A 27,643-nucleotide genomic window follows, 5' to 3' on the forward strand; every position below is an offset into this window, starting at 1 on the left:
CTAAGAACAGTTTTTGGAAGAAAGGGTTCTTTGATGATTCTTTGGAAGGCAAGAAGGGTTTAGTGGAAGGCAAGAAGGGTTCTACATAGAACCACATAACATATTTTCCAGTATGCTCTATTGCAGGGTGATTTTCAGATTTTTTTATTTTAATATCTGTGTTTTTGCATGTACATTGATTGATTGATTAATTATATGCTACACAAAGATAAATAGCATACATTTTTCTAAACAAATCCAATCTGTTAATAGTTGGACTTATTGCACCTGTTACTGAGATGGTTGTTCCAGTTTAGATGATTGAGGTATTCTCAGTATTCAATCTTCCCTACACTGGCAGTTATTCTGAATGCAGGTTGCGGGTGATTAAACATTCCACTTGTTGGATATTCTAACTCTGTCTGGATTTCAATAGGAATTAAACATCACTTTGCAAGCCTGTATAATGTGACTTGCAGGCCTGATGTAGCCTGTAAACCAGGAGTTTCATAACACCAAAGCGTTAGGGTAGAACTAGGCCTTCAAATAAAGGCCTTATGATATATGTAATGTATTGTCATAAATAATTTAATTTCAAAGGCTATTAAGGCTGGTGGAACTGTTCATAGAGGGTTCTAGGCAGAACCCTTCATAGAAGGTTCTAGTTAGAACAATATATAGGGAGTTCTATGAAGAACCCTACATGAAGGGTTCTAGGCAGAACCCTCTGCAAAGGGTTCTACCTAGCACCAAAAAGGGTTCCCCTATGGGGACAAACCGAAGAACCTTATATGGTTCTACTTAGCATCTTTCTTTCTAAAAGTGTATGAGTTTTTTTTTTTTGTAACTGCTTCTAACTGCAGCTGTGTGATTAAAATCAAGCCGTTTCCTATCAGAACACCTCTGCTTCTTTAAAATGCTACATCTGGCCTATGTTACCAGGTTACCTTTCGTTCTGCCCAGATCTAATCTTGATGTTCACCATACCACCCTTTCAAAATATTGCTTAGCCACACTGAATCTAGCTGGCCTAAACTTAACAATTTTCCATCTCTACATAGTCACAGATACATATAGTATCTAGACAGATCCAGTAGATTCACATTCCTAGCTCCTAGCCTACATTCAAGACTATTTGAGAGGTAGAGTGCATCCCAAATGGCACCCTATTCCCTATATAGTGTACTACTTTTGACCAGGGCCAATAAGGATCTGGTCAAATTTAGTGCACTATATGGGGAATATGGCCCCATTCGGATGCAGTTGTAGGCTACACAGACGTGCATCAGGGTGTTTTTCCCCCACAGTCCTCCTCCATATCACAGTGAGATACAGAGGGGGGTATTGGGTTGCAGGTAGAGAAGGATTGCTATTTCACACCCAGCCGCCACAGCGAGATCATTGGGAATACCTTCGACCCAGTTTCCAGACAGTGCAACGGTCTATTTGTGGTGGTGGTAATATTAGTAGTAGCAATGTTGTAATTGTTATCAATGAACTACTTATTTTACAAAGCAACCTTCTATAACGGATATCTGTCTAGGCTAACTACTGTTTGCTTTGGCAACTTTCCAGATGAGATAAGGGTTGCAGAGAGAATGCAACCCTTCTAAAAGTTTAGATACGAGCACTAAAAAATAAACAAATATTCGGATACCTCTGGCCTACATATGATGGTGCCAAAACCCAAATCTGAAAGCGCGAACCACCGCATTCAACTATGGCAAGGTGACTGGGAATATGGCACAATCCAAACAGTGTAGCTACTCACTCCGCAAGGCAATTAAACTGGCAAAACATCAGTTTAGAAACAAAGTGGAGTCGCAATTCAACGGCTCAGACACGAGACGTATGTGGCAGGGTCTACAGACAATCACGGACTACAAAAGGAAAACCATCCACGTCGCCGACACCGACGTCTCGCTTCCAGACAAGCTAAACACCTTCTTCACCCGCTTTGAGGATAACACAGTGCCACTGACAAGGCCCACTACCAAGGACTGTGGCCTCTCCTTCTCCATGGCCGACGTGATGAAGACATTTAAGCAAGTTAACCCCCGCAAGGCTGCCGGCCCAGACAGCATCCCTAGCCGCGTCCTCAGAGCAGATGTGTTTATGGACATATTTAATCTCTCCCTTTCCCAGTGTGCTGTTTCCACATGCTTCAAGATGGCCAGCATTGTTCCTGTACCCAAGAAAGCAAAGGTAAGTGAACTAAATGACTATCGCCCTGTAGCACTCACCTCTGTCATCATGAAGTGCTTTGAGAGACTAGTCAAGGATCATATCACCTCTACCTTATCTGTCACCCTAGACCCACTTCAATTTGCTTACCGCCCCAATAGATCCACAGACGATGCAATCGCCATCACACTGCACACTGCCCTATCCCATCTGGACAAGAGGAATACCTATGTAAGAATGCTGTTCATTGACTATAGCTCAGCATTCAACCCCATAGTACCCTCCAAGCTCATCATTAAACTCGAGGCCCTGGGTCTGAACCCAGCCCTGTGCAACTGGGTCCTGGACTTCCTGTCGGGCCGCCCCCAGGTGGTGAAGGTAGGAAACAACATCTCCACTTCGCTGATCCTCAACACTGGGGCCCCACAAGGGTAGGTGCTCAGCCCCCTCCTGTACTCCCTGTTCACCCATGACTGCGTGGCCAAGCACGCCTCCAACTGAATCATCAAGTTTGCAGATGACACAACAGTAGTAGGCTTGATTACCAACAATGATGAGACCGACTACAGGGAGGAGGTGAGGGCTCTGGGAGTGTGGTGCCAGGAAATTAACCTCTCACTCAACATCAACAAAACAAAGGAGATGATCGTGGACTTCAGGAAACAGCAGAGGGTGCACCCCCCTATTCACATCGACGGGACCACAGTGGAGAAGGTGGAAAGCTTCAAGTTCCTTGGCGTACACATCACCGACAAACTGAAATGGTCCACACACGCAGACAGGGTGGTGAAGAAGGCGCAACAGAGCCTCTTCAACCTCAGGAGGCTGAAGAAATTTGGCATGGCACCTAAAACCCTCACAAACTTTTACAGATGCACAATTGAGAGCATCCTGTCGGGCTGTATCACCGCCTGGTATGGCAACTGCACCGCCCACAACCGCAGGGCTCTCTAGAGGGTGGTACGGTCTGCCGAACGCATTACCGGGGGAAAACTACCCGCCCTCCCAGATACATACAGCACCCGATGTCACAGGAATGCCAAAAACATCATCAAGGACATCAACCACCCGAGCCACTGCCTGTTCACCCCGCTATCATCCAGAAGGCGAGGTCAGTACAGCTGCATCAAAGCTGGGACCGAGAGAATGAAAAAAAAGCTTATATCTCAAGGCCATCAGACTGTTAAATAGCCATCACAAGCACATTAGAGGCTGCTGCTGCCTATTGAAATCACTGGCCACATTAAGAAATGGAACACTAGTCACTCTAATAATGTTTACATATCTTGCACTACTCATCTCATATGTATATACTGCATTCTCTTCCATAATATTCTACTGTATCTTAGTCAATGCCGCTCTGTCATTGCTTGTATATATATGTATATATTCTTAAACCCCATTCCTTGCTAGTTTTGTGTGTATTGGGTATATGTTGTGAAATTGTTAGATATTACTTGTTAGATATTACTGCACTGTCGGAGCTAGAAGCACAAGCATTTTGCTACACCCGCTATAACATCTGCTAAACATGTGTATGTGACAAATAACATTTGATTTGATTTGATTTGAAACCCGGCATCGTTCATTCAAACACAATGAGTCTCGGTAAAGTTGGACTTACATTGACGACTAAGTAGCTCTCTTACAGTGCATTCTGACCCCTTGACTTTTTCCACATTTTGTTACATTACAGCCTTATTCTAAAATTGATAAAAAATAATAATAATGTCCTCATCAACCTACAAGCTTGGCACAACTGTATTTTGGGAGTTTCTCCCATTCTTCTCTGCTGATCCACTCAAGCTCTGTCAGGTTGGGTGGGGAGCGTCGCTGCACAGCTATTTTCAGGTCTCTCCATAGATGTTTGATCAGGTTCAAGTCCGGGCTCTGGCTGGGCCACTCATGGACATTCAGAGACTTGTCCCGAAGTCACTCCTGCATTGTCTTGGCTGTGTGCTTAGGGTCGTTGTCCTGTTTGAAGGTGAACCTTTGCCCTAGGCTGAGGTCCTGAGAGCTCTGCTGCAGGTTTTCATCAAGGATCTCTCTGTACTTTGCTCCGTTCATCTTTCCCTCGATCCTGACTCTTCTCCTAGTCCCTGCCACTGAAAAACATCCCCGCAGCATGATGCTGCCACCATCATGCTTCACCATAGGGATGGTGCCAGGTTTCCTCCAGACGTGACGCTTGGCATTCAGGCCAAAGAGTTCAATCTTGGTTTCATCAGACCAGAAAATCTTGTTTCTCATGGCCTGCGAGTCCTTTAGCTGCCTTTTGGCAAACTCCAAGCGGGCTGTCATGTGCGTTTTACTGAGGAGTGGCTTCCGTCTGGCCACTCTACCATAAAGTCCTTCTGGAAGGTTCTCCCATCTCCACAGAGGAACTCTGAAGTTTTGTCAGACCAAAGCCCTTCTCCCCCGATTGCTCAGTTTGGCCGGGCGGCCAGCTCTAGGAAGAGTGTTGGTGGTTCCAAACATCAACCATTTAAAAATGAAGGAGGCCACTGTGTTCTTGGGGACCTTCAATGCTGCAGAAAATGTTTGGTACTCTTCCCCAGATCTGTGCCTCGACAGAATTCTGTCTCGGAGCTCTACGGACAATTCCTTCGACCTCATTGTTTGCTTTTTGCTCAGACATGCACTGTCAACTCTGGGACCTTATATAGACAGGTCCAGTCAATTGAATTTACCACAGGTGGAATCCAATCAAGTTGTAGAAACATCTCAAGGATGATCAATGGAAACAGGATGCACATGAGCTCAATTTCGAGTCTCATAGCAAAGGGTCTGAATACTTATGTAAATATTTTATTTTTTAAAATAATTTTTTATGAATTTACTAACATTTCTAAAAACCTGTTTTCACTTTGTCATTATGGGTTATTGTGTGTAGATTGATGAGGAAAAACATGTATTTAATCTATTTTAGAATAAGGCTGTAACGTAACAACATTTGGAAAAAGGGAAGGGGTTTGAATACTTTCCGAATGCACTGTTTATGCGAATTAGAACCAGGAGCAGTCTGGCCGCTCGTCGGATACCTTTCTATAGGATTCTTCCGGAGAATCATGTCCCCCAAGTGGCCCGACGCACTATTTTTTTTCGTTTTATACATCGCAGTCAGCCATGTGAGGAAAAACTCTGCTGTGTCGGGAGCATGGGACTGTCGTTCCAGCATCTGGTAGATGTACTGTAAAATCTAGCTTGTCTAAAGCATCCAACTCTGGTTCTCTATTCTCTTCTGGCTCCATATGTGCAGTGCATGTCTCTGGAGTATTGGGCTTCAGTGTGTATGTCTGAAAGGGTTATGTCTTCATTGGGTTGCCTCTGGTGACAGGGGGGTGGAAGCCTTCAGTCAGAAGTGATGAGCACGCCTGGCATGTGCATCAGAGAGACAGGACGGCTGAGTGGGCCAGACACCCGTATGCCTTCTCCTCCAAGGGCATAAATCAGCCATACGATCCCTGGGATTCCCCCTCTGCTATGTCCAACACTGGCAGTCTCCGTGTCTTCGGGCTATGTGGCTCTCCTACTTAACCACAACCTACCTACCATCTGGCTATGAGGTCTCTCTATCACAATGATAGACTACATACAAAGTGAATCAAGGATAGTTGAAATCACAGTGTTAAAAGAAATGGGTTAAATTGACCCTACTGGGAGTTATCTTAACCGTAAAGAGAGTGATACACTCCCTGGTAGTCCTGGTAGTCTGGTAGTCTCCATGTACTTTATTTTCTTCCCTACTCTGACAGGCATTCTAAATGCAAGTTGTGGTTGATGTAAAAGTGTTGGATATCTTCCTGAAAGTTGGATCTAACAGAGATTGGATATCAAAGTGCAAACCACAATAATGTGACACATTAAGACATTTTCAAATAAGGCTTTACACCCATATATCTCACAGGAAGTAAACCGAAGGAGAAATGTACTCTGCTGGAGTTGATTGTTAATTCAAAACGACACAAAAAAGTTTAAAATGGCAAGTGGAGTTAAATCTAAGCAACTCTCTGTGAGTTAGATATTTACTCCATTTAGTGTCGTTTTAACTCCAAAAAGATCAACACCATGACCAGAGTAGTTTTAACACTAACACAAAATAGTGTTACATTTGACTCCATAGGAGTTGAATTAATTTGTGCAATTTTACTGTGTAGAGGTGGACTATGGATTGGTCCACTTCTAAGACACTTCTTGCTGTCTCCTAAGCCTGTTGACTCTGTCACAATGCAATGCTAAGAAACAGGTTTAGCTTCCCGTCCCAGTGCTATTCATGCATTTGACTAACAAATTCATATTCCTTACAATTATGTGATAGGAATCAAAATATAACTTCATGGTAATATGAAACAAATATTATATTTATTTTCTAGGGATAATATGAAGAAAGAAAATTGGTGAAGATGAATGATGGTCCATTAAAACCACTAGAAACCACTAAGGGAGTGTAATTTACATTAGAATAACATGGTTGGGCAGCAGTAGTCGATGGTTAACTGGACTCATTAATTATATTAATGTGGACGGTTGTTCTATAGTTTGACCTTCATCAGAAGAGCCATGAGTCCTGACCTGGAGATCAGCTTACCCCGTTTCTGCCTCAAACCACAGTTTCGTCAAAGGCATAATTTGTTCCCTGGGCATATGTCATATATTCTGGCTGTGCAGCAGTGGTTATCTCACCAAGACATTAATATACCAAGATGTTCTGAATCTATAACATATACAGAAGCTCCTCAATGACGGCCTGAACAGATACATAACCAGCATGTCTGTGCATGGCAATCCTCATGCATCCCACATCTATCTGTGACAATAATAATCTGTTGCCTATATCAAGGCAGGCATTCTTTGTCGACGACAATCCAGGTGAAAGCTATGATCACTTATTGATGTCACCTGTTAAATCTCCTTCAATCAGTGTAGATGTAGGGAAGGAGACAGGATAAAGAAGGATTTCAAAGGCAATTGAGACATGGATTGTGTATGTGTGCCGTTCAGAGGGTGAATAGGCAAGACAAAATATTTACGGGGTATTGTAGTAGGTGCCAGGCGCACCGGTTTGAGTGTGTCAAGAACAGCAACACTGCTGGCTTTTTCACGCTCAACAGTTTCCCGTGTGTATCAAGAATGGTCCACCACCCAAAGGACATCCAGCCAACTTGACACAACTGTGGGAAGCATTGGAGTCAGCATTGGCCAGCATCCCTGTGGAATGCTTTCGACACCTTGTAGAGTCCATGCCCCAACGAATTGAGGCTGTTCTGAGAGCAAAAGGGGGTGCAACTCAATATTAGGAAGGTGTTACTAATGTTTTGTATACTCAGTTTATGTCTTGAAATGTATCACCATTCCAAAAAGGAAACAAGTTTGGAAATATTTACCCGATTTGAAAAAATGTCCCATAGGGCACCAGAAATAACAAGCAGTGCTTGTGAATAATGGATTTGATTTAGATCCAAGTGAAATATTGTGCTATTACTTGTTTTAAATGAATGGCTATAATCAGATCACATATTGCCACATCCTGGATATACCAAAGTTCTGTAGATCTACAACAACAATAAAGGTTTTCTAAATAAAATAACACGACAAATAGAAAGACAAAGCAGTCTGTGCTGTAAATGGGTGATGCAAATTGCAGCCCAAAACTGGACTGAGAGAGCAACACACAGGCCTGAAACCTCTTCACTGGTTTTACCTCTATGTTTCTTTCACTGGTTTTACCTCTATGAATCTCATAATGTTTCCATTGTGGGATTCCCTTGAAATTCTCCAGATTTATTCTGTTTTCATTGAAGTCTGCACAGTGATAGAGGAGGTAACTGAAAGTGTGTCTATGACAGAGTGAGCTCCTGATAAATGTGTTTACTTGTAAGTTCATATTTACCGTCTGTTGAGCTACATCTTTAGACAACTCTGATATCACCATCCTTCCCTACTTTCCACAAACACAAGCGGGTGACATCTAACTCCTCCCCATTGTGGTTTGAAACTGCTAACTAGCGTAACATAGAACAAAAGCAATAGTAATTGAATGAGGAGGGAGGAGTCATTAAACAAGCCATGCTGGTGCCACCCTGATTAGATTCCCCCTTGTTTCCTGTAACAAACTCGAGACGTTAAGATAATTTGTTAAGGAGGGTGATGTGGAAAAGGAGGCATGTTTGTGCTTTAATGTCAATGTCTCTCTGCTTTCTATATCTCTCTCTCTGTCAGGCCAGTTCATAATTTCCTCCCTGAGATGTCCTCCCTCCATCCGCCTGAGATGTGTCAAGTGTACACTTTGATTATCCTATCCATTCAGTGGTTATCTCACCAAGACATTAATATACCAAGATGTTCTGAATCTATAACATATACAGAAGCTCCTCAATGAGGGCCTGAACAGATACATAACCAGCATGTCTGTATATGGCAATCCTCATGCATCCCACATCTATCGGTGACAATAATAATCTGTTGCCTATTTCAAGGCAGGCATTCTTTATCGACGACAACAGTCCTTTCTCCTTAGCCAGCATCCTAAACAGAATTATTTTGATCATAATATTTCCCATCTGTTCAGAGGAGAATGCCATAAACACAGGCAAAGCCAACAGGAACAGCTGCACGCTCCCCTTCCGATATATTATGTATCTAAGGCCCTATTCACTTTACGTTATCCCCATCACTGAATGCAATAAACCCATTATCAAGATTTACAAGGATGCTCATGTGGGCTTACATTTCTTGGCCCCTGCACGTGGGTCCCAATTAAACACAGACGAGCATGTTTCTGCTTGCAGAGCCCCAGAGGACACATCCTCTTGACTCGCCTGCCAGAGAATCAAAGTGCTGAATCTGGAAAAGGAGGAACCCAAAGGCATGGTAATCAGCTCAGTCAGACTAAGGGAAAGCTTCCGCACAGCAGAGCAAACAGGGATGGAGGGAGGAAATGAGGCAAAAGAGGGGGGGGGGTACGCTCTAATGATACCAAGGAGATGTGTGTGAAGCAGAAGCATCTCGCTGCTGTAACTTTTAATGAGATCAATTCAAATTAAGGCAGCAATATGAGGGTCCCACTGGGCAAAAACCGGTTGAATCAACGTTGTTTCCAGGTCATTTCAACAAAAAAAGTCAATGTGATGACTTTGAATCAACGTGGAAAACTGATTGGATTTGAAAAAAGTCATCAAAGTAAGGGAATTTAGTCTTGTATTCATGAGATGCTTCATAACATTTTATGCTTGTCCATACTGTATTGTCTGGTAAATGCTTATGCATGCTTAGGACATACTACATAAGTTGAGGTTTTCAGATGGATCATTTTGGTTGCTGTTGATAATAACAAGAACCGGAATAATAATGAATGCCAACAAATACAATAGGGTTTATCGCAGCTTCACTGCTTAAACCCCTAAAAATCACAGATATGGCAGAGTTTCTCTGTTCTCTTCTATCGTTTTAGTCTTGTCTCGTAGTTCTCTGTAGCCGTGACTGTGGCTCCAGCACTTGGCTCAAGCCACTACCACCATGAAGGTAAAGAGTATTGTGGAGGAAAAGAACGAGGGAGAATAAATCATTTTCACCAACCCACATTTCTCTCTTCATGGCTAGACACTGTCTGTCCCCCTCCCGGATTCATAAAGCAGAGAGAAGGATCAATAGTGGAGAATTACAAACTAATAGCAGAACTAAAAAATACACCTCAATTAGCACTTGTTTAATCACAGGCAAAATAGCAAAATAGCCAGGCCGCCGTGGTTGCTATGACAGACACTCAATGAAGCAGCCGCTAGCTACCAGGAATGGCCAGGCTGAGAGATTAAATGTCCACTTGACGAGATCTGGAGATAAAGGTAGGAAACAGTCCATCTCCTATGACTGATTTGCCAGTGACAAATGACTGGTTGGGTCTCAGCACTTTTGTCTTGGGGTGAGTGACCAAGGGTTTTGTCTTTGCACCATTTAGGTCTTACTTTGGTTTTTGGAGCGAAGCAGGTTAAGCATTCGATTCAGGTTGAAATACAGCTAGGAGCCTAGGTCGGTTTGAGTCTCAGTCACCTTACAAAATGGCCTATGATGTTTCATTCATTAGTTCACTTGTTCAACTGTATCAATCACTATTATTATTTTGATGATAATGAAGGGAAAATGGAGGAACGCTTCAGAAGACTTTTGTCGGTGTTACCGTAGAGTCCTTGTGTTTACACAGAAAACTCATTACGGACAATGTTTACGTCAGTACTACGTACAGAGACACAATGAAATCGAATCCTGATCTTCAAAGTCTGGGATTTTAGGTAATGAGATTGAAGGTAGCCCTTTCATGTAGGCAGCCCACTCAAAGCTACACTCATACCAAATCAAAACTGGATTGTGTTGAATGATGGTGGACTCTGAGTCACTTCGGAGGAATGAGGTTGCGTGTTGGCAGAATGGGCGACACTTTCCATGTGAAACGAGGCCACCAGTTGAATAATGAGTGCTTATCTAAATGACAGAGAGATGAAGGGAGCAGACCACTCAGTCAGTCAGTCAGTTTGCTGTATATTCTGGCTTACGCTCTTAGTAAAAGGGTTCCAAAAGGGTTATTTGCGGAGGGATAGGGTTCTACCAAGTACCGTTTTGATCTGAAGAAGCCCTTTTGGAAACAAGGGTTCTTTGTAAGGCAAAGGGTTCTACATACAACCTTTAACATCCTAAAAACTGTTTTTGGAAGAAAGGGTTCTTTGATTATTATTTGGTATGCAAGAAGTATTCTTTGGAAGGCAAGAAGGGTTCTACATAGAACAGTATATCATATTTTCCAGCATGCACTATTGCAGAATTGTTGGTTTTAATATCTGAGTTTTTGCATGTATATTGATTAATTAATTTTATGCTACACAAAGATAATAGCATACATTTTTCTAAACTAATCCAATCTGTTAGCAGTTGAATTTATTGCACCTGTTACTGAGATGGTTGTTCCAGTTTAGATGATTGAGATATTCTCAGTATTCAATCTTCCCTACCCTGGCAGTTATTCTGAATGCAGGTTGCGGGTGATAAAAACTTCCACTTGTTGGATATCCTAACTTTGACTAGATTCCAATAGGAATTAAACATCACTCTGCAAGCCAGCATAATGTGACTTGCAGGCCTGATGTGGCCTGTAAACTAGGAGTTTCCTAACAGCACCGTGTAAGGGTAGAACTAGGCCCTCAAAGAAAGGCCTATGATACAGTGGCTTGCGAAAGTATTCACCCCCCTTGGCATTTTTCCTATTTTGTTGTCTTACAACTTCGAATTAAAATAGATTTTTGGGGGGTTTGTATCATTTGATTTACACAACATGCCTACCACTTTGAAGATGCAAAATATGTTTTATTGTGAAACAAACAAGAAATAAGACAAAGAACAGAACATTTGAGCGTGCATAACTATTAATCTCCCCAAAGTCTCTTGGGGTATGTCTCTATAAGCTTGGCACATCTAGCCACTGGGATTTTTTCCCATTCTTCAAGGCAAAACTGCTCCAGCTCCTTCAAGTTGGATGGGTTCCACTAGTATACAGCAATCTTTAAGTCATACCACAGATTCTCAATTGGATTGAGGTCTGGGCTTTGACTAGGCCATTCCAAGACATTTAAATGTTTCCCCTTAAACCACTCGAGTGTTGCTTTAGCAGTATGCTTAGGGTCATTGTCCTGCTGGAAGGTGAACCTCCGTCCATGTCTCAAATCTCTGGAAGACTGAAACAGGTTTCCCTCACGAATTTGCCTGTATTTAGCGCCATTCCATAATTCCTTCAATTCTGACCAGTTTATGCACGCACCACTTTTCCGTAATTTATTTTTTAGAATTGTTTGAAACAAGTAATTTTTTTCATTTCACTTCACCAATTTGGACTATTTTGTGTATGTCCATTACATGAAATCCACATAAAAATCCATTTAAATTACAGGTTGTAATGCAACAAAATAGGAAAAATGCTAAGGGGGATGAATACTTTTTCAAGGCACTGTATATGTAACATATTGTCATAAATAATACAATTGTAAAGGCTAATAAGGCTGGTGGAACCGTTCATAGAAGACCGTTCATAGAGGATTGTAGGAAGAACACTTCATAGAGGGTTCTAGGTAGAACCATATACAGGGAGTTCTATGAAGAACCCTACATGAAGGGTTCTAGGCAGAACCCTCTGCAAAGGGTTCTACTTAGCACCAAAAAGGGTTCCCCTACGGAAACAAACCGAAGAACCCTATATGGTTTTACTTAGTACCTTTTTTTCTAAAAGTGTACTGTTCTCATGGGTCTGGATGCGGACAGTCTTAGGTCTGTTTGTCCTGGCTCTAGTCTCGCAGGCTTACTGACAGACTGCCTGAGACACTTGTGCCCATGTTGGTTTTTCATAATCCCTTAATCAGGTGCCAAGTTCCAGCCAGTCCTCATTACGGCACAGACCGAGGGGCAGTCAGAAAAAGCCTGGAGAGGAAACACAAATGCCAGTAAGGATTTGAAGCTGCCGACACCTCTGTGGTGATGGGTCTGGGTTACTTTTTGGTCGTTTGAAACTTTTCTTTGGGTGTGGATGACATTTCACAAAGTAAGGGGGGGGGGGACATCAAATGCGGCAGAAGTTTTCTCCCTCTCTTGTTCAAAGTCCAAATCCCCTCTTCCCCACAGGAAGGGAGAGAGCTTTTCTTCAGATCCGACCTGAACACTCCTCAGACTCCTCAGACTCTTTTCCCACAGCAAGATTTTTTTGTTCATCTTCAAAAACGTGGATGGTACATTCCACAGTGGGCACCTGCTGCTGGTAATAACAGGGCTGCGCTCAGCATCACTTCCTGTGTTACAGAGCAAGAGGCACTTCTTCAACAGGTGGGATAATGGCTCCTCTGAATGACCCCTTCCAAACGAAGAGGCTCTGCCCCTAAACAGCCTAGGCTAATTACTGGAGTCTCTCTCTCTCTCTCTCTCTCTCTCTCTCTCTCTCTCTCTCTCTCAATACAAATCAGAGCACAGGGGCAAATCCTCTGTAAATCTCTGAAAATAAACTGGCCTTGTTTAAAATGCCATAAAGAGCAGGAAGGACACCTCGTTATCTTTCACCTGTTGTTCTTGGGAGGAGGAAGGAACACCGTGAGGGGAAAACGAGGATGACATTGACCTCATGCTTCCATAGTAAGACAGACGGCTATTCATGACCTTTTCATGTGGTACAATAACCCAGTTATGACACTGTCTTTCTCTCTCCTCCCGTCTGGCTTCTAAAGAGTTGTTTCCGACTACATGAATAAGGTCATTGGTTGACAACTATGGAATGTAACATACACAAACAACAGTAAAAGCAAATAAATAAATAAAACATTATGGTAAATAGGCTTTTTGCTGTATCTCAGATTTAAAAACTGTGACAAGAATGCTAAGATGACAATAACTACAGTAGTTATGTAGGTACGGCTTTATCAGTTAAATAAAATGGAAACAGAAAACTACATCCATTGCATCCGTTAAATCAGGTGTATTCAAATTTGAGCCTGGAGGTCCAGAGTACAAACTTTTATTTTTTGTACCTTATCATTAATTTCACCCACCTGGTGTCCCAGGTCTAAATCAGTCCTTGATTAGAGAGTAATGGCAGATAGGGCATGGGAGTGAGGCCTGGCTTCACTTCATGGGAGTTGGTGTTCAATGTCTATCTAGCCAATCTGGTCGCTCATGATATCAATGCGTGTCCTTATGTTCAATCAGCATCATGTTGGCTCGGCTCCTAGCTGCTGGAATCCTAGCTGCTGGAATTCCCCATCACTTCCTGAAGTCCAGGGGGGAAGACCCTTATTTCAGTGGCTCCTGATCAACCGTTAACCGTTACTGTACCAGTCGTCAACTGTTTAGGAGATAGTCCTTTAAAGACAATGGGGTGAAGCGACTCTGGTTCTAAAATAAACAACACCCTTCCTTCTCTGTGAGGGTTGTGTAATCCTTAACCCTTTGTTGGGAATGAAATTGTGTGCATGGCAACAGTGAACCCAGCAGGTTGTATTGTCCATTAGTTTATCTTTGATAAGAATCTCTGGTTACAAACGTTTGTGTGTGATAATAGCACATAGTTGCACTGAATTAGCATTTTGGGACTTTGTAGAGATACAAAGGCATCCAGAAATCATACAATTTGCAATAGATAATGAGTCAGTTGCAATCAATTGTCCATGTAAAACGATAGCATGAGGTATGCAGGTGAGCAATGAGGTAATGCATATAACAGTGGGCTTGCTAAGCCCTTGCCGAAGCAACACTGTAGAAAATGTGAAATATCAAGAAGGAAAGAGGGAGGATTATTTGTGTTTGCGAGGGTGCAGAGGCTATACGTGAAGTCTCCAGAGGTGAGGTGTAAAATCTCCACTCGACAGGCGACCAACATCCACATCGGCACACAGCGAGGCATGGCAACAGATTCCATTGCACATCTGATCTGAGGTCAGAGCAAGAGGTGCCTATAAATATCAATAAAGCTGTAAGAGACTACAGCTTCGTCCCAAATGGCACCCTATTGCCTCTATAGTGCACTACTTTTGACCAGGACCCATAGAGAATAGGTTGTACTATGACTAGGATCCATAAGTAGTGCACTATGTAGGGAATAGGGTGTCATTTGGGATGCATCCTAAAGCTGCCGTGGCTGTGCACAACACAGTGCAGCACAGGGAATTTACTGTGCATTCGGAAAGTATTCAGACCCCTTCCCTTTTTCCACATTTTGTTACGTTACATCCTTATTCTACACTTGATTAAATAAATAAAAATTCCTCATCAATCTACTCACAATACCCGTTAATGATAAAGTGAAAACAGGTTTAAAGAAATGTTTTGCAAATGTTTTAAAAATAATAAACAGATATACCTTATTTACATAAGTATTTAGACCCTTTGCTATGAGACTCGAAATCGAGCTCAGGTGCATCCTCTTTCCATTGATCATCCTTGAGATGTTTCTACAACTTGATTGGAGTCCACCTGTGGTAAATTAAATTGATTGGACATGATTTGAAAAGGCACACGCCTGTCTATATAAGGTCCCACAATTGACAGTGCATGTCAGAGCAAAAAGCAAGCCATGAGGTCGAAGGAATTGCCGTTGGAGCTCCGAGAGAGGATTGTGTCGAGGCACAGATCTGGGGAAGGGTACCAAAACATTTCTGCAGCATTGAAGGTCCCCAAGAACACAGTGGCCTCCATCATTCTTAAATGGAAGAAGTTTGTAACCACCAAGACTCTTCCTACAGCTGGCCGCCCAGCCAAACTGTGCAATCGGGGGAGAAGGGCCTTGGTCAGGGTGGGGACCAAGAACCCGATGGTCACTCTGACAGAGTTCCAGAGTTCCAGAGTTCCTCCATGGAGATGGGAGATCCTTCCAGAAGGACAACCATCTCTGCAGCACTCCACCAATCAGGCCTTTACGGTAGAGTGGCCAGATGGAAGCCACTTCTCAGTAAAAAGCACATGACAGCCAGCTTGGAGTTTGCCAAAAGGCACCTAAAGGACTCACAGACCATGAGAAACAAGATTATCTGGTCTCATGAAACCAAGATTGGACTCTTTGGCCTGAATGCCAAGCGTAACGTCTGGAGGAAACCTGGCACCATCCCTACCGTGAAGCATGGTGGTGGCAGCATCATGCTGTGGGGATGTTTTTCAGTAGCAGGGACTGGGAGACTAGTCAGGATCGAGGGAAAGATGAACGGAGCAAAGTACAGAGATATCCTTGATGAAAACCTGCTCCAGAGCGCTCATGACCTCAGACTGGGGCGAAGGTTCATCTTCCAACAGGACAACGACCCGAAGCACACAGCCAAGACAACGCAGGAGTGGCTTCGGGACAAGTCTCTGAATGTCCTTGAGTGGCCCAGCCAGAGCCCGGACTTGAACCCGATCTAACATCTCTGGAGCGACGTTAAAATAGCTGTGCAGCAACGCTCCCCATCCAACCTGACAGAGCTTGAGAGGATCTGCAGAGAAGAATGGGAGAAACTCCCCAAATACAGGTGTGCCACGCTTGTAACGTCATACCCAAGAAGACTTGAGGCTGTAATCGCTGCCAAATGTGCTTCAACAAAGTACTGCGTAAAGGGTCTGAATACTTATGTAAATGTGATTTTACATTTGTAAATTTTTTATAAATGTGCAAACATTTCTAAAAACCTGTTTTTGCTTTGTCATCATGGGGTATTGTGTGTAGATTGATGAGTGGAAAAAACTGTTTAATCCATTTTAGAACGAGGCAGTATTGTAACAAAATGTAGAAAAAGTCAAGGGATCTGAATACTTTCCGAATGCACTGTATATCTAGCACGTGTGTAGGAGAGAATCAATTAAACAAACGATGGGAGAAATAAACGCCTGCACAAAGTTTGTCGGTTCATTGAGGTCACTGCATTAAAGTTTTAAGGTCTTTGATACTGTCTTCTTTTATACACGGATAAAACATTTTGTAGAGGAAAAATATATATTTTGGGACACAAGTTGGAGAATTTCCTCTCAAAAGAATATCAAAGTGGAGATGTGATGTCCGTAAAGAATGGTTGTATAACCAAGTTCTGTGAACGGCAAAGAAAAGCACCATTTGAAAATAAGGTTATCTCAGACATATGGCCAAGATGAATCCACTGCCCAATATTAGATGAGAATATTGTCTAGATGGGTTTGTGCTAAATGAGTTCAAAGTAGCCATGTTAACCTACCTAAGGAGATGAAAAGTAAAGGTTCCTAAAACCCTTTCTTTCCTCACCTCCTCCTCCCCCATCCAGCCACTATTGTTACAGTCATCTTCGATATGCGATCAAATTAAATCAGCATTGACAGACACACACATACACACGTACGTACACACAAACACACAGAAGCAATCCTGCACTACAGAAAACACTTGTGACTTGACTCACACCTTGAGCTACTGTTCTTTCTACTGCTACATCGTTACTGACGGATGAGAGGCCAACACAAAGAAACAACAGACCTTTTCTTCCCCTGTGTTTCCAGTAGCATACAAATGTGAGTGGTGTCCTTTATCCTTGTGCTTTATGGCCTGTAGGTATCTCTTGCGCTGACAGAGGTCATCCACTTGGGCCTGTGGAATGCCAGTGAAGTGTCGGTACTTGTGCCTAGCTCAGCTAATGGACTGCTAATAAAGTAGAAGTTGCACAGCGATGCTGCCGCTGTAGTTTGGAGGTTGACAGTCTGTGATTAATTACCAACCTACAGTCTCTCTCGCTCGCTCTCTTTCATTTTTGGTGGAGACTAAAAAGATTGCAGTTAGTAGCGACTATCTTCAGGAGAGAGTTATTCTGCCTCTCAAAGCCCTAGCTACCTGCACTCGTCGAAAAAAGCCACCACTGCCTCTCTGGATAATACTGGAAATAACAATGTATATCTTCATCTGGCACCATCTATGTTAAACAGTGAGTGAATATGGAAACATGCAGCCTCAGCAAAGTCCTATTCATATTCATTATCACTGAGAATACCGCCTTCATTGAATCAACGCAAATTGCTTGTACACAAAATGATGTCACCAGCAAAATACACTACATGAGCTTAAGTATGTGGACACCTGCTCGTCAAACATCTCATTGCAAAATCATGGGCATTATATGGAGTTGGTCCCCCCCTTTGCTGCCATAACAGCCTCCACTCTTCTGGGAAGGCTTTCAACTAGATGTTGGAAAATTGCTGCGGGGACTTGCTTCCATTCAGCCACAAGAGCATTAGTGAGGTCGGGCGCTGATGTTGTGCGATTAGACCTACTCGCAGTCGGATTTCCAATTCATCCCAAAGGTGTTCGATGGGGTTAAGGTCAGGGCTCTGTGCAGGTCTGTCAAGTTCTTCCACATCAATCTCGACAAACCATTTCTGTATGGACCTCGCTTTGTGCACGGGGGCATTGTCATGCTGAAACAGGAAAGGGCCTTCCCCAAACTGATGCCACAATGTTGGAAGCACAGAATCGTCTAGAATGTCATTGCCTGTGTAGCGTTAAGATTTCCCTTCACTGGAACTAAGGGGCCTAGCCCGACCATGAAAAACAGCCCCAGACCATTATTTATCCACCAATCTTTACAGCTGGCACTATGCATTCGGGCAGTTAGAGTTCTCCTGGCATCCGCCAAACCCAGATTTGTCCATGGTGGGACTACCAGATGGTGAAGCGTGATTCATCACTCCAGAGAACACGTTTCCACTGCTCCAGAGTCCAATGGCGGCGAGCTTTACAACACTCCAGCCGATGCTTGACATTGTGCATGGTGATCTTAGGCTTGTGTGCGGCTGCTCACCCATGGAAACCCATTTCATGACGCTCCCGACGAACAGTTCTTGTGCTGGCGTTGCTTCCAGAGGCAGTTTGGAACTCGGTAGTGAGTGTTGCAACCGAGGATAGACGATTTTTACGTGCTGCGCGCTTCAGCACTCCAGTCCCATTCTGTGAGCTTGTGTGGCGTACCACTTCGCGGCTGAGCTGTTGTTGCTCCTAGACATTTCCACGTCTCAATAACAGCACTTACAGTTGACCGGGGCAGCTCTAGCAGGGCAGAAATTTGATGAACTGACTTGTTGGAAAGGTGGCATCCTATGACAGTGCTATGTTGAAAGTCACTGAGCTCTTCAGTACGGCCATTCTACTGCCACTGTTTGTCTTGTGCTCGATTTTATACACCTGTCGGCAACGGGTGTGGTTGAAATAGTCAAATCCACTAATTTGAAGGAGTGTCCACATACTTTTGTATATGTAGTGTGTATTGAATTTATTGTCATAGTCAAAGTCCTCCTCTGCAACTGTGCCCTTATTGCACCTGTGTGTGTGTGTGTGTGTGTGTTTCGTGAACTTGTTTTTCACGGACTTTGGGATGTACTGTATTGTATCATGTCTACAGCGGCAGCTGACCCTTTTTATGGCACAAGCTGAAAATCCCTTCTCTTTTTCGGAGCGTTACAATGCACTCATTATGCACATACCCCTACTTTGTGTGATTTCTCGGCGGTTACAATCTTTTAGGGGATCAAATGTAAGCCGAGGAGGTAAAAAGTCACAGCAATGCTTACAGCCATTATAGTCTCAAATGTTACATATGCCGCCTGACTGATCAACCCTGAAGATTACCATGCATCCTTCGCAGAGAGAGACCAGAAAAAGAGTAACTGTTGAGAAGAGAGAGGGAAGGGACAAAGAAAGATGTGGAGGAAAATCCAGCCTAATCCTTCAGCCGGCTCCTACACAGTGATCTGCCAGCTCACAAGGTAGGAACACTCCTCTGCTTCTCCCAATCCTCTGTGCACATTATCAGAAGCTTTCACCGCTTCACACTCAAGCTTTGTCTGCCTGAAAGTAGCGTGAATCTCAAATTCAACACAAGAAAAACACCTTCCCCTACGTATTTATTCATTTTACTCCCAAGAGGACAATAACAGACAATAAACCCGTGGGAAACAAAAGCACCCGTGGCCCCCTCGTCACAATTCTCCTTTTTGTATTCCCGGCAGAATTACACATTCAGAGTGACTAAGAGCCCACTTCAGCAGCCCACTTCTTTCCCTGGCCCAAACACCCATCTGCCGCTGTATGCTTCCCCTTGAGACGGCAGTCTTAAATGGAGTGACTAGAGCGACTCCTGGCCCTGCATTGTCCACAGTTCAGCGAGTTAAAAATGGGCCCGTCTGATCCCTTTTTTCCTACTGGCTAGCGCTAGCCCTGCCTGTCTGTCTGTCTGTCTGTCTGCCTGTCTGTCTATCAGTCTACCTGCCTGCCTGCCTGCCTGCTGGGCCTCCAGATGGTGGAAGCCCTACCAGCTGAGCATCTTGGGAAGTTTTGTTGTCTTTTCTGCAGCTGTTGGTTAGACTCTCTCCCTCTCTCCCCGCCCTGTGTCGACAGATTGAAGCCAATTGCTGAGGACACAGTACAGTACAGGACTTGGATGTACAGTTCTGTAGGCTCCAGTCTCAGAGGTGTACTGTATGCAGGTATGGTTGGATCTGGCTATACCCAGGGCAGGGTGAGAGGTTTCTGTGTTAACACAAAAATTAACATAACAAATTAAATCTGTTTGATTCCATGGGTGGCATGGTTGTTCTGGGCTACCAGTTTCACTGGTTTGGTTGTGCCATACACTGTAAACTCAAAAGCATTTTTAACTCGAATACTTCTAGTAGGTTGAACTTAAAGTAAATGAAAAGTCATTATTACTTGAAATGTTTATGTGGTACTGACTCAAAACTAAATGATTAGTCACATCAACTCAATTAATGCTCCTACTGCAGGTTGATGTTTTTAATTGTTTTTAATAGGTGTGTTTTTGCATGTACATTAAGTGATTGACTGATTAATCTTATGCTACACAAAGATAATAACATAACATTTTCTAAACTAATACAATCATTTAGATAGATTTTTTTTGCACCCATTACTGAAATGGTTGTTCCAGTTTAAATGGCTTAGGTAGTCTCCTCACACTGTTCCTAACCCTGGCAGTCACTGTGAATGCAGGTTGCGTATTAATAGAATTTCAACTCCTGGATATCTTAACTCTTGCTGGATTCCAATAGGAATTGCACATCACTTTCCAACCCTACTTGCAGGCCTGATGTGGCCTGTAAACCACTAATTTCAGGCCGCTGAGTTAGGGTAAAGGTAGTCCTAAAAACAAGGCCTCATGAGATATGTATTGCCAAAAATAGTTTAATTATAATAACAACCTAGGAACTCACTTGGTGAACGCCATAGGACTGTAAATTAATGAATTCAACAACCATTTCTCTGTCACGAATGAATACAGTATAGGGTGGCAACTCTACAAGTCACTCGAAAAGGCAAGGCACACTGGGAAATTATTTTGGAGGTGTGGCTTAATGGGGTCATTACTCAAAATGTTCATGCTGATACAACTCAAATCTTGACCCCCCTACATGGTCACAGTGACTATATCGGTTTGAGTAATGACTACAAAATCACTTTAAGTAACTGTACTCAGATATATTAATTATAAAGGGTTTCCTCAAAAGTTTTGAGTAATGACAGCACATTGTGATTTACAGTGTACGTGAGAAAGAGGGAGGGAGAACTCACATTAAGAATGCAAGATGGTGCAGAGCCTCCCGTGAAGCCCAGCTTGCCTGAAGCACAATGCAGCTTAAAGCCTAAAGCCACAGCTAGCTTTCTGTGAGGCCGTAGCTCAGGCATGGCCAGGCTGAGTTATGGGCCTACTGTTTCATTGGCATGTGAGGCAGCAGGTGGCTTAGTGGTTAAGAGCGTTGTGCTGGTAACTGAAAGGTCGCTGGTTCTAATCCCCGAGCCGACTAGGTGAAAAATCTGTCAATGTGCCCTTGAGCAAGGCACTTAACCCTAATTACTCCTGTAAGTCGCTCTGGATAAGAGCGTCTGCTAAATGACTAAAATGCTAAATGTGAGGCCCAGCACACAACAGTGCAGTGACTCTATGTCCCACTGCTCCCAGCTTTTTCAGGCACAACAATAACTCCACTGTTTAACCGCAGTTTAATTCATCTGAATATATCACCATGTGCACACAGAGAGAGAGAGAATGGGAGAGACTGGAAGGAGGTAAGGAAGGAAAATCTGACTATGAACAAGCGGGGAGGTCAAGTGTTTGGCGAAACAAGTGTGCCACAGCAAATTATCCAGTGTTAAATCAACACTGAGAGTAAGCAAATATAGTATTATTAAAAATAAATGATTTCACACAATTCAACAAGTATCTAATAAGGCCTTAATTTGAGGGCATAGTTTAACCCTAATACAGTGGCCTGAAACTCATAGTTTTCAGGCCTACAAGTCGCATTATGATGGCTTGCAAAGTGATGTGTAATTCCTATTGGAATCCAGCCAAAGGGGGGATACGCAATTTTCAGAATTTTTATTCACCCGCAACTTGCATTCAGAATGACTGACAGTTAGCTTGGGTGCTTGACTGCCATTGTGAGCTCAGAACGCTCGGATCAACCCTACTCATCGGCCAGAGCGTCAAGTGTGCGCTCTGAACTCTCCGAGAGCGAAACAATATGGGTGGGGCTAAAGCTTAAGAGGGTGTGAACGATGCTGAATGGGTGTAGACAAAGAAGAGCTCTTCAGTAGGTACCAAAACATTCAATGGCCATTTTCTCAAAAGTGAGATTACAATTTCATCAACTTTCAAAGCAGAATTACTTTCCCATTGTTCCCTTAAATGCAGTGTATGATATACCATTTTGTAGGTCTGTGTCTATGCTTTTATCCAATGTAAAAACACCAGTTCAAATTTTGCTAAATAAGACCGATCAAGTCCAAGATGGATCAAAGCTGAGAACACCCAGAGAGCTCAGTGGCAGCTCAGGCTCAGTGAAGCTGTAAAAAGCAGGCGTTGGCTGGCTATCCACAGCAAATCACAGAGAACCATCCGGAGCAGACAAGATACAGCTGTCCCCGGCGTTACCCACAGTTGGCAACCGGGCACTCTGGGACCGTCCGTAATGGCTGACAGAGATTTCGGATGGCGGTGCCAGACTCTAGCGGGCCTCACCTGCCTAAGCAGCTTCCCACCATCAGTTTCATACTCTTATGATTACTTTTAAAATATGATATTGTGTAACCTTGGCTGGGTGCAGCATGCTGCTACAGAAGTGAGCAGAAGCCCTACCACCTGCCAGGTCTGGAATTCACACCGTCAGCATGTCATTGAGGGAGGGTTTTTAAGACTGTGTTTGTTTGATACACAATCAGCCATTATTGAGTGTGGGTTTAGCTAATGGCTTTTTAATAGGACAAGGGGTTTTACACCCTGTCTCAATGTGGCGAGGAGACGGCTGCCACTTACTCCGAATACATACTTAAATAACATTCCACTGACAAAGTCGTCCTATGCGTCTCTGTTTTTTAATGACCACGACTACACAGTACTGATCTGACCCAATTATGCACAGTGCATTCGGAAAGTATTCAGACCCCTTGACTTTTTCCACATTTTGTTACATTACAGCCTTATTCTAAAATTGATTCATAATTTTTTCCCCCTCATCAATCTACACATAATACCCCATAATGACAAAGCGAAAAGATGTTTGGTATTTTTGCCACAAAAAAAATTACCTTATTTACATAAGTATTCACACCCACACTCGAAATTGAGCTCCATTACATCCTGTTACCATTGACCATCCTTTAGATGTTTCTACAACTTGATTGGAGTCCACCTGTGGTAAATTCAATTGATTGGAAATTATTTGGAAAGTTACACACCTCTCTATATAAGGTCCCACGGCTGACAGTGCATGTCAGAGCAAAAACCAAGCCATGAGGTCGAAGGAATTGTCCGTAGAGCTCCGAGACAGGATTGTGTCGAGGCACAGATCTGGGGAAGGGTACCAAAAAATGTCAGCAGCATTTAAGGTCCTAAAGAACACAGTGGCCTCCATCATTCTTAAATGGAAGAAGTTTGGAACCACCAAGACTCTTCTAGCCAAACTGAGCAATCGGGGGAGAAGGGCCTTGGTCAGGGAGGGGACCAAGAACCCGATGGTCACTCTGACAGAGCTCTAGAGTTCCTCTGTGGAGATGGGAGAACCTTCCAAAAGGACAACCATCTCTGCAGCACTCCACCAATCAGGCCTTTATTGTAGAGTGGCCAGACGGAAGCCACTCCTCAGTAAAAGGCACATGACAGCCTGCTTGGAGTTTGCCAAAAGGCACCTAAAGACTCTCAGACCATGAGAAACCATGTGATGAAACCAAAATTGAACTCTTTGGCCTGAATGCCAAGCGTCACGTCTGGAGGAAACCTGGCACCGTCCCTACGGTGAAGCATGGTGGTGGCAGCATCATGCTGTGGGAATATTTTTCAGCGGCAGGGACTGGGAGACTAGTCAGGATCGAGGGTAAGATGAACGGAGCAAAGCACAGAGAGATCCTTGATGAAAACCTGCTCCAGAGCGCTCAGGACCTCAGACTGGGGCGAAGGTTCATCTTCCAATAGGACAACGACCCTAAGCACACAGCCAAGACAACACAGGAGTGACTTCAGGACAAGTCTTTGAATGTCCTTGAGTGGCCCAGCCAGAGCCCGGACTTGAACCCGATCGAACATCTCTGGAGAGACCTGAAAATAGCTGTGTAGCGACGCTCCCCATCCAACCTGACAGAGCTTGAGAGGATCTGTAGAGAAGAATGGGAGAAACTCCCCAAATACAGGTGTGCCAAGCTTGTAGCGTCACACCCAAGAAGACTCAAGGCTGTAATCGCTGCCAAAGGTGCTTCGAAAAAGTACTGAGTAAAGGGTATGAAAACTTATATAAATGTAATAATGCAGGTTTTTTTTTTTATAAAGTTGCACAAATTTCTAAAAACCTGTTTTTGCTTTGTCATTATGGGGCATTGTGTGTAGATGGATGAGGGGAAAAAACGATTCAATATATTTTAGAATAAGGCTGTAACGTAACAAAATGTGAAAAAAGTCAAGGGGTCTGAATACTTTCCGAATGTTCTGTACACAAGCCAACTTGCAGATGTTTGGCAAACCTATTTGTTAGTGTCCTGGTTCAATAACACAACTATTAATGTGACTTCAGACATATCAAGCATGGTGAAAGTTGTTTTATGGAAGGATTAGCATGAAGTGACTTTTTTAAATTGAAGTTAAAGCAATGCCCCATAAACAAAAGAGGAATACAATAAATAATTCAAGGCATCTTTTGAGATTTGTAGCTAGTGAAGAGAATACTCATAGGTGATGGCTGCCACCAGAAGAAAGATTTGGTAGTCTGCTCTGAAAAATACTGTTTTACAACACATAATATCAAATAGTGTTTCTCGAAACTTAGGCCACGGATGTTAGAAATGCTGTCCAATGGGGATAGAAAGACACTGGACAGCAATACAAAGCAGCAACAACTACGCTACATGACACATCATTTATCAAATAAATACTATAATACAGAATGCCACTGAATAAGCTTATTTTAATTTAATTGAAAAAATAATTACATTTTGTGAACTGATTTATTTTCACGGCTCTTGTCTATTAAAGTAAAACAAATAATAAATAGCCTACTGCACTTGAAAGTTGAGTTAGACTCAAACTGTACAGATAATAGGACAAGGTAATAATCTGTAACAGTCACATGAATATCAATTTAGACCACACAAAGTATTATTTCATTATTGTTGTAATAATAATAAAAATAATAATAATAATTATTATTATTATTATTATTATTATTATTAGTAGTAGTAGTAGTAGTAGTAGCAGTAGTAGTAGTAGTAGTAGTAGTAGTAGTAGTAGTAGTAGTAATAATGATAGTAGTAGTAGTATATACATATTGGCAACTCAAAAGTTATCATACTTTGGAGTAGGCTAAATTGAAAAAATTTAAAGTTGGCAGCAATGACTGTTGTGCAGTGACATGTATGCCTATTGTGCAAGTGCCACATTTGCAAGATTCTTCAGAAAACTTTGTGTTTAATTACGCCAGGCAACTTTTTAAACATGTTAACTCATTTTGAATCATTCTGACTTGAAATGTATTGGTTACTGAATTGATTTTGATCACCAGTTGCTATTATTATTATTATTATTATTATTATTATTATTATTATTATTATTATCATTATTATTATTATTATTGGGCTATTACTATTAGGTTATTATTATTGCTGAAGGGTCACATTTGTCATGGTTCCCATTTTCAAGAAAAGCAAACTGTCATAAAATGTATTAAATAGCTTATTCACCATATGCTCACATAAAATGTTGAATTGTGTCATGTAGAATTGAAAAATATGCATATTTAGCCTATATTACTTGGGTTTTGAATTGATAGGTGGCATCGATTCCTCCCTAGTAGATTTCGGAAAAGTTCAGTCCAAACTTGTCTGTCAAATGTTTATGTGACTAATTGTAATCATATCTTCTTCAAAAAATACCAACACAGCTTATTGTAAAATAGACCAATGACATGCTGCTATAACGTATAGGCAATCACATCAGATTAAATAGGCTAAGATTGGCTCATCATCATAATGAGTAGTAAACACGCAGCTTTCTTCAGAAGCTTCTCATATTTCCTACGCACGTAGGTGTAGGCACAGCACATTACAATTTAACTCTATTACAAGAAAAACCTGATAGAAAATTATATCCTTGCTTAGAAAATAAATAGGTTTAGAATTCATGAGCATCACTGGCTTTTTTTAGAATTCATCATTGACCTGCAAGTGCGCGATCCTACCTCAGGCTACAATGTTTGTTCTTTCAAGTCTGGAGTTGCACGCTATATTTATTTCCCTCGGGGACTTCAATTGTGTTACATGGTGTGCAAAAAAATCGTATGCAGCGGTGATAATGGCTGTATAGCCTAATATAGGATCCGACAATTCATGCCGAATGAGCATTAATATCTCAAATCGCTGCTACTGTCAATACGGTAGCCTCGATCACACCGAAAGGGTTTTTACGTTTTGGTACACCAGAAGTACAATAATTTCCAATGGAACGCTGCGTTTGCCTTGCAACAGTGCGTTGCAGAGGCAGTTGCAGTACGTTCTGTGTGGTGCATCCGTTGGATTTATCAAACGTATGCATCTAATTGTATGCATAGACAGCTTGACAGAAATGGTAGCAGAAGGTTCAACTTGTGTTGCACACATATCCAGATGATGCTGCATACCATTTCTGTCAAGCTGTCTGTAGGTGTGATTGAGGTGTAATTAATTTGAATGGACAGGAACGGGCGGTGATCTCTTACCTTGTGAGACTCCAATGTTTACAAGGACCAGAAGAACGAGTCCAGGTGTGGTGTACCCCGCGAGTCCTATTCCAGTTTTCGCAGACTGTCCACTTTTCCCCATTATACACCCGAGTAAAATATACAACTTGAAACCCACTGTTTGTGAAATACCAGCTGTGGTCCAGATGCAGTCGAAGTGGTTGTTGTCCGTTATAATAACGAGCCCTCTAGCTATCAAAATGCTACCCTTAACTCTCCCCTTTAGAATAGAGGGAGAAAACCTAAGGGACAAAAGTCAGTTATGTCTATAGGTTTGTTATTAGGCATTTGCTATACAGCAAGCTACATGGATGAGCTTCTCAGTGTGCAGTTCATGTTTCGATCTCAGTAGAAGTGTTGCGTCCATGGCTGTATCATCCTATAGTTCACCACTATCCAACTTCAACTCTGTTCATCACATGCATTCTATTGCTCGCTCTGGAGACAGTGTGGAATCCCTGCTGTAGTCACGTTTCTGTGGCCAATCTAGTTCCTACCGATGTCTGCCCCCATAGACAGGGCTGGCTCTATCCTTTTGGAGGCCCTAAGCAAAATGTTGTTGGGGGTCCCGTGTTTCTACATCTGCATTGCTTGCTGTTTGGGGTTTTAGGCTGCGTTTCTGTATAGCACTTTGTGACATCTGCTGATGTAAAAAGGGCTTTATACATTTCATTGATTGATTGATTGACGGCAGAGAGATTTTTTT

General features: G+C 42.6%; 1 protein-coding gene across 1 annotated transcript in view; it reads right to left on the bottom strand.

Annotated features, from left to right (window-relative positions):
• LOC311144279 (netrin receptor UNC5C-like) overlaps window positions 1-27,115 on the bottom strand; it is a gene marked incomplete at its 3' end in the record, with an annotated part of 327,628 nt that extends 300,513 nt beyond the window's left edge. Inside the window, exon 1 of the mRNA XM_084180292.1 lies at window positions 26,917-27,115. Coding sequence (XP_084036418.1) covers window positions 26,917-27,019 — 103 coding nt within the window. The 5' untranslated portion in view covers window positions 27,020-27,115. The remainder of the gene's footprint in view (window positions 1-26,916) is intronic.
• Between the last annotated feature and the right edge of the window lie 528 nt (window positions 27,116-27,643).

The sequence above is a fragment of the Coregonus lavaretus genome (genome assembly GCF_964263955.1).
Source record: "Coregonus lavaretus genome assembly, chromosome: 17".
NCBI classification, from domain to species: domain Eukaryota; kingdom Metazoa; phylum Chordata; class Actinopteri; order Salmoniformes; family Salmonidae; genus Coregonus; species Coregonus lavaretus.